The following is a 16693-nucleotide window of genomic DNA, read 5'->3' on the forward strand; positions in this document are numbered from 1 at the left end:
ATCGGAATTAACCATATTGTTGGAATAAAAAACAACAAATCTTATGATCTGAATAATGATGAATAATCTCTAATTTAAGATGTTGATGAATTGAAATTTTTTTTTATTGTAATTATAACTATTGGGATTATTTTTTCATTTTTACATCCGGTATTTGCGTATTAAAAATTAGAAATAAAATAAATTTTTAATCCCGTATTTGAGATTACTTTTTTTTCAATTCAATATTTGAGATTAAAGATTAGAAACAAAATAAATTTTTAACCCGTATTTGGGTTTACATAATACAAAATGTAATTTAATTATTTTTTAATGCATTATTTGCAACCCTGTGTGTAGATAAGGGACGGTTATTGGTATCATCAAAAACGAGTTTGCTTTACCTAATCGTCGAACTCGAATAACGGGCTCGAAGTGAAAACTGATCTCTTACAAAGATAATTTAGAATGAAAGAGACATTGTGCGCTAACAAAGAAACGAAACTGGATAAAAATAAATAAATATTTTTGTAATAAATTATAAAAGTATACAAGGAAACCATTACGTTTGCTTTGCTTTTCTGCGTATGCTTAAATCATACGGTCCATCTGTAAGGGATGCGCGGGCAGCCGCCGAAATACCCACTGTAGCATTCATTACTGCGGCAGCCGTTAGTGCGTTAAAACGTGCCTTAAAAATATCGGTAAAAGTGCGTTCCTGCAATGCCGCCACTGCTGCTGTAGATGTTTCGCTGTTAGTATTAGATGATGGACCATGTAGTCCATATAAACAACCGCTACCGCTACCGCCAGCGCTGCTGCTGCTGCAACTACTGAACGCTGCCTGCTGTTGTTGTGGCTGATGAAGCGTATACTGTTGTAGGTGCTGCTGATTTTTTTTTTTATGGCCAATATTTTCTGCCACAGAAGTTGTAACTGGTGCTTCCGAAGTTGCCTGAATAACTTGCAAGGTCTCAAGTTTTTTACTTGGTTCGATTTTGTTGCACATGTTTTTATCGCTAGTATTGTTGTAGGCAATATCGCCGCTGTTGTTGATGCTGTAGCGTTGTCTAAGCGTATGCGAATTCGATTGTTCATAAAAAAAAGCGTTTTTATGAGTTAAGTTTGCAGTTGTAGCTGCAGGACTGGTTGATGTTTCCAAGTGACGAGCATAATTTACTTTGCGACGATTTTTTCCAACATTAGCAGCACTTATATTGGGCGGCGTCGGTGTAGTAGTTGGCGTAGACGTTGGTGTCAGCATGGTAGGAGAATTTGTAGCATTCGAGGGCATGGGCGAGTCTGTAGGTGTAGGTTGTATTTCTTTTTTTTCAGTATTTCCATCCCTGATTACTCCAGTGTCATGATCGCCATTACAGGAACCTAAGCGCGTATTTACAACTCTTCTTAATAGTAAGCCTTGAAATGTTTCACCGTTTGTAGTCGTATGTTCAGGATTATCAGCTATTCCATCACGTTCACATTCATGTGTAGTGGTGGACATTTTTTCACCAGCCATTGTATTAACTACACTAGAGGGATCTTGCATATTCGGCTGAACACTTAATGCTGCACATTCCAGTATAATTTCGGCAGCAGAAAGCACGCCTTCATTTAAGCTCAGCCCACGATTATCTGGATGCCAAAAGCAGATGGGAGACGATGCCTCCAACAGTCGCCAGTTTGCATTGCTGCCAACCGTGAAGGGGGGTGATGGTTTATTACCACGCTTTAAATTCGCATTGCATTCAATTTCATATTCACCATCATCACTATTTCCTCTTTCTGGAGAACTGTAAACAGGAGCCTTTGCGTTGTCATAATTATCATTAGACCTCGTCTCGAAGTCATTACCAATAACCTCTTTAGCAACTGCGTCGGCATCTTCACTATTTTTGCATACCATCTTAACGTATCGCTCAATAACAGTCTCTACTTCCAACAATGTCTGACGTGTATCTAATGCACGCCCGCAATCTTTATCGGTCAGCTCGCTTTTACCGCTAATAGAACTCTCCGTTTTAACATAAGTGTTTGACGGCAGTGGCTGTAAATCCGACGCAGCCGCCATTGCTGCAATTACTGCTGCACGAGTCACAATGTTATTCGTACACCAGGAGGATGAATATGTGGAGGGTTTCTGACGCGCATGTAGCTGTGATAGAAACTTAGAATCGCTTGTATACAGCCGATGCATCGTTCGCTCGTAATAAAACTTTGCGCTGGCGCATTGCCGCCTAAGTAAACTCAACTGCGCCTGTGTTGAATGAATTAATTGTTTAGATTGCTGCATATTCTCCCACACGCGTGGTACAATGTGCGCAGTAAGTTTGTCAGATATTGTTAAATTATTTTGTGTGAGCTCAATAAACTGATTGCTAAGCCCTAAATACTTATCAAGTTGTATTTGGGCTTGCGTGAGGGCCGCCTCTTGTGCAGATAAAAGCTCAGTACCGCTCAGATTTGTACTAGTTGGAGTTCTGTTCGTCGTTATGCGACTAATCCTGTCAGCGCTGCTGATGTCGGTGAGTAAATTGGGTTTACTCGTGCATGAGTGTGCTTTGTTTTCTTTTGGAGAAAGACTTACGATATCAAACGCTGAGTTGTTGTTGCTATCATTGGTGGAAGGTAGTGTACCGCTTGCAAGCGTGTTTAGCTTCGAAATATTGGGAGTGCAGTCTATCATATGGAGATCCCGTTCTCTCAAATGATCGGCCAACGGTAATATACGCGAATACAGAAATTGTGTAGCTAATAAATCATTGGAAGCTTGTTGCTGTTGCTGTGGCGATGCCGCAGTTATTTGCTGATGTTCGCGCTGTGTTGCTGGTTCGTTGTTAGATTTTAAAAAAATTTGATCTTTACATTCATCAGTTGAATCGCCAATTAGATCCGCCGTCACTCCGAAAGTAGACTGTTTCGAAAACGAATTGTTACTGTTATTATTTTTAGTATTATCAATGATTGGCATTGGTGCCAGTGACAGCGGTAACGGCAGCGGCTGTGGAAGGGACATGGACAAAGGAAGCGGCAATTGGAAAGGAAAAGGGAGTGCCAGAGGCGCTGACAGTGGAGTTGCCGTCGGCAACTTATTCATGTGCAGTTGATCCTTCTGTAAAGCAGTTGCAATATCAACGTTATTTGCAGCCGACGTGAGTAGTTGTGATTGCTGTTTGTGCTGATAGTCTTGTTGGCGCAAAAGTATTTCCGTTAGCCAATTAAGTGCCGCGTTAGGTACGTTTAACTGTTTGGTGGCCTCGTTAGAGGGTAAAGTAGAGCGTGCACTTTGCACACTTAAATCAACATCGTGCTTTTCTTTTGCATCATCTAACACATCGTTGCCATGCTCCAAACGGTTGCTTGATTTGTTGAGCCCGCCAATATCTTCGGCATCGACATGGTAGGAGCTTACCGCACTAGTTGATGAATAACATTTTGGTATAACCAGATCTGTAGTAAAGAGTTTAGCTAGGAGCTGGCTCTCTTTTTCATACAAAAAAGTTGAACTGCTGACAGGAATCATACAATCGTTAGGTGCTGGAAATTTCTCTTGCCCAACAGTTACCTCATTAGGACCAATATTTTTCTGCACGGCCACAACGTTTGTACTTTCTTGCGACAAACGCATGTCAGGTGGCAACAAATGTTTAAACATGCTCTTCGATAGCTCATCATTAAACAACACATCAAGGACTGGGATATTTCTTCGCGCTTCCGCTTTGACGACATTAGTGTCTCCCGATGTAACACATACAGCTCCACTGACACTCATGCTGCCACCACTACGATGACTTAAATCGGTAGTATTAAAAGATGAATCTCTCTCGCCTTTTTGTTTACTATTTACCGTCAGGTGCTCTGTATTTGTGGCATCAGTTTTTATATCTAATATTACTTCATTGTTAGCTTGAATTTCATAAGTTGGCGAATATTCTTGTTGCTGCTGGTGGTGGTGATAATCTTGGGAAATAAGTTCAATGGGTGTTGCTTGTTTTTTAATGTCATGCTCAAAATACGTGTGATTAGTGAGCAATTGATGGGTATTGTCTTCGTGGCCAGGAGGTCCCTTCAAATCCGATGAACTGAGAAGCTTTTCTTCGACAAGCTGTTTATTTGTACGATTGCTACCGCATGGGTACATGTGGTTACCATCGACTACGACTTCTGAAAAAGACTGACTCTGCACCGGTGATGTTGCGACTTTTCGGCTGCCATCCTGAGAAGAGTGCATATCTACTAAAATTGGTAAAACATCGACCGATAGGTAAGAATTTGATGTATCACATGCTGGGACTACTTGGTCAACACTATTACTAACAGAGGATTTGTTCTGCTGTTTTTGTACGTTATTACTTGATTTACTAATTTTATCAATGTTATTGTTTTTGATGCTATCAATCGCAGGCATAACATATTCGGTGGTTCCAACTAATAACGTATGTGCAGCCATAGGCACGGGATCAGAGCAGAATCGTTCTAAGGGATTTACAGCTGACTGTGACTGTGTGGTTGTTGCATTTGTGTCTGTTCCGTTAAGTAAAATTGGTGACAGCGTTGACGAAGGTGGAAAAACAGCAGCACCTGTATGCACAGGAGCTTTTATCAGTTTTTCCAATGTTAATTGCTGTTGTAATATCGACGACATTAGACCAGTTGAACGCCTTTATAATTCGTTTAATATTATATTACACTTTAATTTTAAGACTGGTGGTTCTAGTAGTATTTGAGAATGTTAATCTTTTTGTACATTTATATGTACGTGATTATGCACATTAAAGTATAGGTTTGTTACTAGTTTTTCTTTGCTTTTGAAGTAGTCGCTTAACCATATTGGGCCGTATGTTGCAATATAATTGTAAGTGAAGCATTGACCGTTTTCTCTATTGTATATACAAATTGTATGCACATTTTATTACGGCATACATTTTCGCACATCACCAGCTTAGCAGTTAACAAACAGGTATATACATACCAATTCAACATACATTTTGAGGATTAGATGATAAAATGTCTGATTTATACAAAACACATATCGAACAAGAAATAACGTTAACTTCGGTTGCACCGAAGCTAAAATACCGTTCACAAATATCGACAAAATATTCCTTACAAGAACTTTGATCGGTCAATTTATATGACAGCTATATGCTACAGTGACTACATCTGAACAATGAAGGAGACAAGGAAATGTGCTAATATTGAACCAATTCCTTGTAAGAAAACTAAGTAATCTTAGAAAGACTACTAAATTGCAAACAAATGATTACACTACAGTGATCGTCCAGTATAATGAACTTTCGAAATAACATATTTTCGGTTTAACGAACCATCAAAATTATGTCATTGATGTTTCTATATTACGAACGCATATAATTTTAATTATTCTATATTGCGAACGCCTCTATATTTTTATCTTTATCTTCACATTCTTTACAAGGAACAAAGGTTTCGTTAAACCAACGGTACTTTAACCGCTGTACAACATCTGTATAATATAGGTATATAAGAATTTTTTTCAAGTTTCCATTGACTTTAAATTAAACTAATTTAGTCAGTTCAAAATACTTTTTCGTGTGGTTGGTTCCATTACGTTTGGTTTAGAAAGTACAATGTCAAATAGAAAGCGTTTATCATTATCAAATAAACTAAGATTTTGAACGATACCACCAAGGGGCTTTCAGTAAAAGCCATAACCGCGAAATATGTAGTTCCAAAGTCGTCGGTTTTTACTGTAATGATATTGATATCTAAGAGTACGTTCAAAAACGCATAGCATGAAATCAATACGTAAGCCATACTTAGTGAATTTCTAGAATAGAGTAGGCCAATAGTTTATGACTCAACGTCGCGACCTAATTCCCATTAGCGGTGCTGTTTTAAAGACAATGGCGAAGAAGTTTCATTATAAGTTCTACGAGGAAAATTTTTTGCCAAAGATGGTTGGATGACTAAATTGAAAAAACGCTAATCTATATAGTATGGATCCAGCTAGTTTATAAGCTAGAGAACGTAATAAAAAATAATAACCTTTGCGACGAATCAATTTTCATATGAAAGTTATATTTATTGCCTTAAAAAAACATATGCTTCTCCCCGAAAAAGCATCTGCACCAGGAAAAAAGAGAATCAAAAAAAGTTTAACCTTTTTAGCGTGCTCAACTTATTTGGGAAATAAGAGTTTTCCACGTTTAGTAGTTGGAAAATCTCAGAATCTGAGACCTTTCAAAACTAAAATGCAAGGTTTAATGTACATATCTCCTAAACAATTCAAACTTAAATAGTCAAATTCGCTCAGGATCGAATCTCCATTCCCTATATAACGGTACTGTTAAAAACTACTTAAAACGCGATAAATTAATAACTAAATACGCTAGAGACATTCAACTTTACCACCAAAATTGAACAATGGGCGTGGCACCGCGCACTTTGGCATGAAATCACATATCTCAGGACCTGTTCGACCGATTTTAACCAAAATCGGACTGCAATCACGCCTACTTTATATGTAACGAAATTTTAAATTCCATATTATTCCCACGCTTTCCAGTATGCAAATCAAGCACCGTTGAGTGTATCGGGATAAAACTTTGCACGAATAGTGCCTTTAAAGTATGCCACATTATGACCAAAAATTGTCCAAATCCAACTAACTAACTTCAAGCGCCTATGTACAGAATGTAGACCCCAGGACCTGACTTTTCACCGAACATATCACTCAATGTGTGAGATATATAATTAAAATTTAGAGAGGATCGCTGTTTTGTCCAAACGCGTCAGCCGACTTTTAGAAAACGACAGGGGCCGGCAGCTCGTCAGGTCGGTATCGTGTAAAAGATCAGTAGATCCCAATTCGCGTAACCTTTTCTGGTATCACGCCAAGTTTGGCAATAAAACTACCAAATGCCGTCAGTCATGCTCCTACCCACAGCCGGAGCCAGCAAATCACTCACAATGGTAAGCTCACCTAATTCAGTATCAGAAACAGTCAAACTCTCACACACATTTATGGCATGTCAGCCAACATGAAGTTTTTGAGCGATTCAGATGCAGATGTGTCCGTCATTCCAAAGTCGGGAAAGTTAGCTCAAGCATGTCCAACTTCAACAAATCCATGTTTCTAGCTTTGGAGAGGTTATTCTCAAACTCAACCCTAATTTGCGTCGCGAATTTCTATGACCCTTTATTATAGCCAACGTTTCGCAAGCCGATTTCCTCGGTCATCAGTGCCTCGTAGATCGCACAACTCTACCCAACGCACCGTGCTCATTGATGAAACTTGCATCTTCGAGAATTTCTACAATCAACACAACTAAGTTTTCAGACATCTTCAGAGAATTTGCCGAAATCAGCCGTTCCACACCCTTGGGCGCTTGCACAAAGGCATCCGTAATCCTCCACATAACCACGATCGGCCAGCATACCTGCTCGCGATCACGACGTCTATTGCCGGAGAAGCTAGCAGCTGCTCGTTCGGAATTTAAGCTCTTAATGAAAATCGGTATTTGTCGTCCTTCCGACAGCAATCGGGCCAGCCCGCTGAAACTAGTACGCAAGGCGGACGGATCATGAAGGCCATGTAGACTTTACAGTTACGTGCCGATATACCCCAATGACATTTGCAAAACCGCCATAACCACTCCATTTGGATTGTTAGAGTTCACGCATATGACATTTGGCCTGAGAAACGAGGATTGTTTGTATCGCATCGAAATCTATTGAGGTGTATAAAGAACACCTCCGTTTAGCCTTCAAGTTAACCTTAAAAGAATACAGCCTAACCATCAACGTTGCCAAATTGCAGTTTGGAGTAGCAGAACTGAAATTTTTTGGCCATTCGATCACGAAAGATGGCATCCGTCCACTGCCTAGCGGTGTTCAAGCTTTGACGAATTTTGGATTGAGAAACCGTCGCAAAAAGGCTTAAGCGTTCTTAGCGATGCTCAATTTTTATCGCAGATTTTTGCCAAATGCTTTAGACAATTCTCTTTGCAATGATACCGGGTCGTGTTTGCCATGTGTGCTCCGACCACAAGCCGCTCGTGTTTGCCTTTCACCAACATTTGCATAAAGTTTCAGACAGACAAGCCAGACAACTTGACTTCATATCGCATTCACCTTCGGCATGTTAAAAAAAAAATAAACTATGATGAGCTTGCAGTTGACCAAGCTAAGAACGAGGAATTAAACTCATACTTGAACAATATAACTTCCCATTCTCTTAAATGAGAAAGTTTTTTTTTACCTTCCAGTTCGAAGAAAGTCGTTTGCGACATATCGACAGGCCTTATTCGTCCTTTAGTAACAGCGAGGTTTCGTCAGTCCTTCCTTCAAGCCACACTCAATCTATCACACCCTTTGGATAGCGCGATTTGGAGTACCCATCCACATCACGTCCTACCTCGGTCGCCAGTTTGAGAGCGCGGGTTACGTCACCGCAACGTTTCAAAACCAAAATAAGTAATGATGATAAACTACAAGTTTGTTGGAGCCAATGACCCAATTGCACCCGAGATTTCGTCAGAATGACTACAAATGCATTCTTGGCAACGTAAACACAAAGTGTCAGCAACCCGTATTGCCTAATTGTATTCTCACCTTTCAAATTCAATTGCATTACCAAATCGCATATTTAGCTAAGTAAGCATTATTGTAAAATATAAGTGAATAATTGTAGTAACAAAATGGGAGAATGTAAAATAAAGAATAACCATTAGCAACAAAACGAATAATTGTTTTTTTGGTTTACGCCGGTACATTCGACTCACAGTCGGTCAAAAAATAATGTTTCTAAAGATACATAAGAAAGGACAATAACCGAAGTTATGTACCCATATATACAATAATAATAAAATATAAAGGTATCCCTAAATACACGAGCAGGAAATAAAAAGGCAAATAGCCGAAATGCTTGATCACGGTATAATTACAGAGAGTAACTCACCTTACAATTCACCCTTGTGGATTGTGCCCAAAAAATTAGATAATTCAGCACAAAAAAAGTGGCGCATCGTTATTGATTACAGGAAACTGAACGAAGTTACAGTAGATGATCAATTTCCAATGCCAAACATAGAAAATATTCTCGAACAAGTAAGGAAGGGCTAAGTTCGGATGTAACCGAACATTTTATACTCTCGCAAAGTCAAATGGTATACTCGTTTGAGATTTCTTTGTGGCTTGACTGATATTTTCGGTAGAAGGTCAACTATAGGCACTGGGGTCCACATATTCAGTACTTCGGGGCTTGGACAGTTTTGGTTCGATTTAGACAGTTTTTGGTCACAAGGTGGCATACCTTAAACGTATTATTCACGCAAAGTTTAACCCCGATATGATCATTGTTGCTTGATTTGCATAGTGGAAAGTGAAAGAATCATGTGGAATTTAAAATGGTGTCATATAAAAAATAAGCGTGGTTGTAATCCGATTTCGCCCATTTTGCACCATAATATAGATATATAAAAAGAATGTTATGTAACAAATTTGGTTGAAATCAGTTAAGCAGCTCCCAAGATATGGGTTTTCACCTAAAAGAGGGCGGTGCCACGCCCACTGACTAATTTTGAACGCGGTTCCTATAAAGTCATCTCATACCATCCCAGAGATAAAATTTAGTGTCTCTGACGTGTTTAGTGATTGGTTTATCGCGTTTTTAGTATTTTTTAACAGTACAGTTATAAGGGAAGAGGGCGGGGTTGTCACCCGATTTCACCCATTCTCACACTGTCGATAGAGGTGCTAAGAACATTTGTTTTCAGAAAATTGTGTTATACTAGTTTGAGCGTTTTAGGAGATATGCACATTAAACCTATTAGGGGGCGGCTCCACGCCCAATTTTTAAACAAGTTTTAAACTGCAGATGTCACTCCCTAATATGATCCTGTACACCAAATAACAGTGTTGTATCTTATTGCGGAGCTTAGTTATGGCAATTTATTTGTTTTTGATTAATGGCGTTTTGTGGGCGTGGCAGTGGTCCGATTACGCCCATCTGCAATACCAACCATCTCACGGTACCAAGAAACATGTCTACCAAGTTTCATAAATATATCTCAATTTTTACTCAAGTTAAAGCTTGCACGGACGGACGGACGGACCGACAGTCACCCGGATTTCAACTCGTCTCTTCATCCTGATCATTTATAAATATATAACCCTATATCTAACTCGATTAGTTTTAGGTGATACAAACAACCATTAGGTGAACAAAACTATTATACTCTGTAGCAACAGGTTGCGAGAGTATAAAAATGAAGCCGAGCTCAGTACTTCACGACACTCGACTTAGTAAAAGGATTTCACCAAATCCGAATAAATGAAAATGACTAAAAGAAAACTCCGCCAAACTTTCAACGATTAATGAATTCAATATTAAGAGATTTAATTGACGTGATATGCGTCGTATACCTAGACGATATCCTAATATTTAGCACTTCTATAGAAGAGCATGTAACAAGCATAAGTAAAGTTTTCGAAAGGTTGAAAAAATATTATATAATTTAAAATTACAAATAGATAAATGTAACTTCTTCGCTAAAACAACAGAATATTTAGGGCACGTATTGACTCCAGACGGAGTTAAACAAGGCACAGCAAAAATACAAGCCATTCAAAAACTCCAATTACCAAAAACACAGAGGCAAATAAAATCTTTTCTAGGTATCATAGGATATTTTAGGAAATTCGAAAATTGCCTACGGCTTGACTAGATATCTAAAGAAAGCCATCAAAATAAATTTGAAAGACCCACAATATGTCGACACATTTGAAAAATTAAAAACCCTTTTAGCAAACCCACCAATATTAAAATACCCAGATTTCCATAAAAACTTTAAAATTTCCACCGACGCAAGTAATCATGCCATCGGAGCTGTCTTACTCCAAGATAATCATCCAGTCAGTTAGTAGAAAAAAGATATGCCACCATAAAAAAAGAACTCCTAGCAATAGTTTGGGCCGTAAATTACTTTAGGCCTTTCGTTTATGGCAGAAAATTTGAATTGGAAACAGATCATCAACCGACATAAATCCAAGACTCCAGAGATGGCTTTTAAATTTGGGCGAATATGACTTTAATATAAGTTATGTTAAAGGGAAACAAAATAAAGTAGCAGACTCTTTGAGCAGAATAGACATAAATACTGGCGAAATCAATGCAGTATCTGATAACACAACTCATAACAATACCAATATGGGTCCCTCAATGGAAGAAGACAACATTAGTACCAATGCCACTATACATTCGCAAGTCGAGGAGCAAAGCGACCATTTCCCCATCCGAGATACAGTAGTAAATCGTTTCCACACACAAATAATACTTACGCAACACAAAAGTCAGGAAATAAAAATCATAAATTTAAAACGCAAAATTTTCTTAAATCAATAAGATATAGATGGAAATAATATGGCAGGTATATTTAGAAGATTCCTAAACTTAGAAGTCAAACTGAGGAAAACATTGTTAAATTACCAAAAGCAACCACCGATAAAAAAAAACTGATTGGTAGAAATTCGCTAAGCATCTTTTATCAAAATGTTAGAGGTCTTAATACAAAATTAACCGACTTGTATTTGAACAGTTCGAATTTTAATTTCGAAATCTCACATTTTTGATAGTGAGATTTTAAACAGCGAATTTCAAATTTTTAGATGTGATCGACTGAACAGAATCGGTGGAGGTTCTCTATCCCATCTGAAAATATTCTTGTTTCAGGGACCGACTCATTTGAATTTAAATGTATTAGAGTCTACGTTAATAGTTGCTTTACATATTAAACCCTATCTTATATACCATTATTCGGACTTATCTGTATACATGCAGCATGCTTCTTTAATAAATAGCGCTACCGCGATGGCAAATAATGCAGATTCAATAATTGTATTAGGTGATTTCAATTTACCGTGTGCTTCGTGGAAACCTTTCGATGACTATATCGTGCCGATTTGCAATCGGTCATGTTTTAATGAGTTTTTCGAAAAAATGTACGAGTTGGGTCTGAACCAAATTAATTTGATTCCGAATAAATTTGGTAAATGCTTAGATTTAGTATACGTTGATACCTCTTCAAAGTGTTCCGTTATTCAGAGTAATCCTCTTGTTCTACCAGAGGACTCATATCATCCTGCTTTGGAAATATCTGTCGAAATCTCAGGCAATGTCCTCTGTACTCGGTTTAACTTTGCAAAAGCTAATTTTAAAACGCTAAATACAGAACTTTCTACAATAACATGGCCTAATTATAATGGTGACATTGAATTGAGTGTCTCTCATTTTAATAACATTATTATGAAATTATTTGAAAAGTATGTTCCAATAGTAATTGTTAATAAAAGCAAAAGTACAAGTCTGTGGTTTTCGAAAGAGTTATATAATAAAAAAAACCGGTTCACTTGTCGACTATTCTAAATATTCTCTATTGCGTCGACAATAATTTGACCTAAACAAAAAATGTTATAATAATTACTTAAATAAAGTAAAAAAGAATATTCTAAGTAATCCAAAATCGTTTTATGATTTCGTCAACTCCAAACGCAGGATTTCCAAATTTCCGTCCGCAATGAAATACAAATCTATCATTTCAAGTGAAATATTCAATATGGTTGCAGAATTTTTCAAGTCAAACTACTGTAATAATTCTTCCAAAACTTTTTCCTATCAGCAAGTGCTGTGTTCAAATACTTTAATTAACTCTCCAATTATTTCTGAAGAAGACGTCCTACTTAATTTAAATAAGTTAAAACCATCTTTTAGTTATGGCCCAGACATGATACCCTCATGCTTCCTAAAAAATAGTGCCAAATATATTTACTTGCCTTTGACAAGGATATTTAATTCCTCTCTTAAACACGGTATATTTCCTTTAATATGGAAACAGTCATTTATAATTCCTTTGCATAAAAGTGGATTTAGATCCAACATTGAAACTTATGGAGGTATCACAAAACTATATTATATATTAGGTAGTTAGTTATACCTAAACTTTTTGAAGCTATCATCACTGACCATATAACCTTTTCGATTTCTCCGTTAATTTCCTCATCTCAGCATGGATTTCGTAAAGGGAATTCGACTATAACAAACTTACTTGAATTTGTAAACCATGTATCATTGGGTTTTAGGGAACATAAGCATACGGATGTTATATACACAGACTTTAGCAAAGCTTTCGATAAAGTAAATATCTCGATTCTCATACATAAACTTGATTTACTGGGCTTTCAGCCAAGATTCCTTCAATGGGTATCTTCCTATCTTTATAATAAAACAAAACGAGTGATATTTGAGGATACACCTTCAGATACAATTAATGTTTCTTCAGGTGTTCCGCAAGGTAGTCATCTTGGCCCGATTCTGTTCTTGTTGTTTATTAACGATATCTCTTCAGTAATAGAATTCTCAAAAATTTTATTATACGCTGACGACGTAAAGCTTTTTAAATCATACACTTCAACTGAGGAAAGGTGTCTGTTGCAAACAGACTTAAAGAATTTGGTTGCATGGTGTGATAGAAATGATTTGCCATTGAATCTCAATAAATGTAAGACGATGTGCTTTTCCCGTAGATCTGTGCACCACTCTTCTTATGTAATAAAACACCATATTCTAGAGCAAGTTTTTAACTATGTTGATTTGGGAGTTAATATGGACCCTAAGCTTAATTTTAGTCTTCATATTGATACCATGGTATTGAAAGCAAGAGCTGTCCTCAGTTTTGTTAAACGTTGGTCTAAAGAATTTAGAGATCCGTGTATTACTAAAACATACAACTTTGGTTAGACCTATATTGGAATATAGCTCTGTTGTATGGAACCCTAGCTACCAAATCCATTCTGACAAGTTAGAGTCGGTTCAAAAACAATTTTTACTTTTCGCCTTAGCGCATTTCCGATGGGATTCTAGGGTAAGTCTACCTCCATACACTAGTCGTTTAAAACTTATTAATCTACCTATACTTTCTAGTCGTAGGGAAATGCTTGGCATAATATTCTTAGAGAAAATTTTGAATGGAACTGTTTGCAGTTCTTTACTCCTGTCTGAAATTAAATTTAATATCCCGGTTCGCCTTTCGAGGCAGCTTAGACCTTTACTGCTAAAATCCTGCAGATCAAATTTTGAACTAAACGAGCCATTCCGCCGTATATGTCATGATATTAATTCTCATTCCAGCACTTTTGACTTATCTGACTCACTTTTCAAAATTAAAAAGACTTTATTGTTTTCTCTTAATAAATGAAAATGTAACAATTTATTATATTGTAACTTTAGATCTTGGCTGTTGAAATTTTTGTTTCTGTAGCTGAGCAGTTTTAGATCTCAACACTTAAAAAACTCTCCTGTCTTTTCTGACTCGGCTAATTCCGCACGTATGCGGATTGCGCCCCTCGCGTCGGTTGGGCGGGAATAGGGTAATCGTTGGGTTATTATTATTAAAAAGGTTCAGCAGAAATTACTAGAACTCTTCCCAGCAAGCATACAATTTTACAAAGGTTCTTATCACGCTTTAGACTTAAAAACCGAACAAGAAAGCTTTAAGTGGATAGCGAACTACCACAAAAAGGAAACAGGACACGCCGGAATAGTAGGAAACTATGAAGGGTTGAAGAGAGCAATATTCTGAAGGATATGAGGAAACTGATTCCAAAATATACTAACAATTGTGACATATGTAATAGAGCAAAATATGACAGAAGGCCGATTAAACAAAAATTTAAGTATACAGAAACCCCAAATGAATGCAATCAGATAGTTCACGTAGACAATTATATTAACAAAAAATACAGCTTCCTAACGTTCATTGACAAATTTTCTGTTTTAATGTACTTGGATGATGGAAATCATATCACCATAATAGAAAAACTAATTCTATATTTTTCACTAAAAGCAAAGCCAAGAAAGTTTATAATGAACAACGAATTCAACTCAGTAAACATTAAAAATTTTTTAAACGAACAATCAATCGAGGTACACTATACAAAACCAAATAGCCATACAGGGAACGCCGACATTGAAAGGTTTCACAGTTCTTTAGGCGAAAAGATGAGAATTTTAGAAATAGAAGAACCCAGACTGACAACTCAAGAGAAAATGTACAAACGCTTAGAATGGTACAACAACTCCTTTCACTCAACTCTAAAATGCAAACGAACCGAGGTTATAGATGGAAAAGTAAGCAAAGAAAAAATTCAAAAACTTATAGAAGACACAAGCAAACGTATAATTGATAATAGAAATAAAAAAAGAGAAGATTACAATCGAACATATGAAGAAAGATATGTTAAGAACTACAAAGCACTTAGGCATAAAAATGAACCTAAACATAAAAAATTAAACTTAGGTAATATACACCCAGCAAATTTTAAAAGACCAACTAAATTTTCAGGTACTCTGGACACTAATGCTTTTCACACTAATAACACCACCACAGACAATTAAGGCTGCGATGAGTGTATCGCAGAGAAAATTGAAAACCAATTAAGGCAGAAATCTTTATGGAAAACATAAATTTAATTCATAATTACAACACAAAATTACACATCATAGACCTATCCGAAATAAAAAATATCATAAACACTTTAGAATCAAACATTGAAATTTTAATACACAATGAAAACTACGACTATCTTCATAATGAACTGAACACACTTATTTACAAAATGCAAACACTCGTAACACATAGAAACAAAAGAGGACTTGTCAATACAAGTATAGTAGGAACAGGGATGAAATGGTGATACAAGGTGCGTTCCAAAGTAAACAGGACTTTTAAAAAAAAAGACAGAACAAATGGTTTTATCGGCAAAATCAATTAATTTTATTAAAAATTGTCTCCTTCTGCTTTAATACAGCTTTTTGCACGGTCCAAAAGCATGTCGAACGAGTGTTTTATCTCGTTGCCCGGTATGGCCACCAGTATGCCGGTGCAAGCCTTTTGAATGGCCTCCATGTCTGCAAAACGCTTTCCTTTCATCGCAAATGCATTTTTCCGAAAAGGTAGAAGTCGCACGGTGCCATATCAGGTGAATACGGGGAGTGGTTGATTGTTAAAATGTGATTTTTGGTCAAATAATCGGCCACAAGCGTCGATCGATGAGACGGCGCATTATCGTGCAACAAACACCAACTTCCATCTTCGCGATATTCGGGCCGAACACGGCGTACCAAACGCTTCAAAACTCCAAGGTTGAATACCGAAATTAAGTTTTGGCCGGATGGAACAAATTCTTTGTGGACGATACCCTTGGAATTATAAAAACAAATCAGCATTGTCTTTACTTTTGACTTCTCCAGGCGCGATTTTTTGGGTTTCGGCTCACTTCTCATTTATGCCCTCACGACTACTTTGAAAACGTTGAAACCACTCGTGCACTCTGCTACGGGATAGGCAATCATCGCCATAGACTTGTTTCATCAATTGAAACGTTTCGGTAAAAGTTTTACCAATTTTAAAACAAAATTTAATGTTGGTTCTTTGTTCGGAGCTCATTTTCGCCCCGATGACAAAAACATACTGACACTTAAAACGCAATAACTTCACTTCCAATATATGAAATTTCATGAAATTTTTACTGGAAGTCGATAAAGGATAGTAGATTCTAAAGCACTAGTCGACATATAGATGGCTCCAATAGAGTTTACTTTGTTACTTTTTTACTGTTTACTTTGGAACGCACCTTGTATGGCACAATGGATGACCAGGACAGAATGGAAATAGAG

The 16693-nt window shown here is 37.1% G+C and overlaps 1 protein-coding gene across 25 annotated transcripts in view; it reads right to left on the bottom strand.

Annotated features, from left to right (window-relative positions):
* pan (transcription factor pangolin) overlaps positions 1–16693 on the bottom strand; it is a 217614-nt gene that overhangs the window by 53320 nt on the left and 147601 nt on the right. For 4 of the 25 annotated variants that reach the window (XM_070112578.1, XM_070112579.1, XM_070112581.1 and 1 more), the window contains exon 1: positions 546–4956. The exons of 17 other annotated variants lie outside the window; for them this stretch is intronic. In XM_070112578.1, the coding sequence (XP_069968679.1) occupies positions 546–4624 (4079 nt within the window). In that variant the 5' untranslated portion in view covers positions 4625–4956. Of the gene's footprint in view, positions 1–545; positions 4957–16693 lie in introns of those variants that run through there. 4 more of the 25 variants (XM_070112575.1, XM_070112574.1, XM_070112577.1 and 1 more) reach the window with 2 other exon arrangements.

The sequence above is a fragment of the Bactrocera oleae genome, chromosome X, assembly GCF_042242935.1.
Source record: "Bactrocera oleae isolate idBacOlea1 chromosome X, idBacOlea1, whole genome shotgun sequence".
NCBI classification, from domain to species: Eukaryota; Metazoa; Arthropoda; class Insecta; order Diptera; family Tephritidae; genus Bactrocera; species Bactrocera oleae.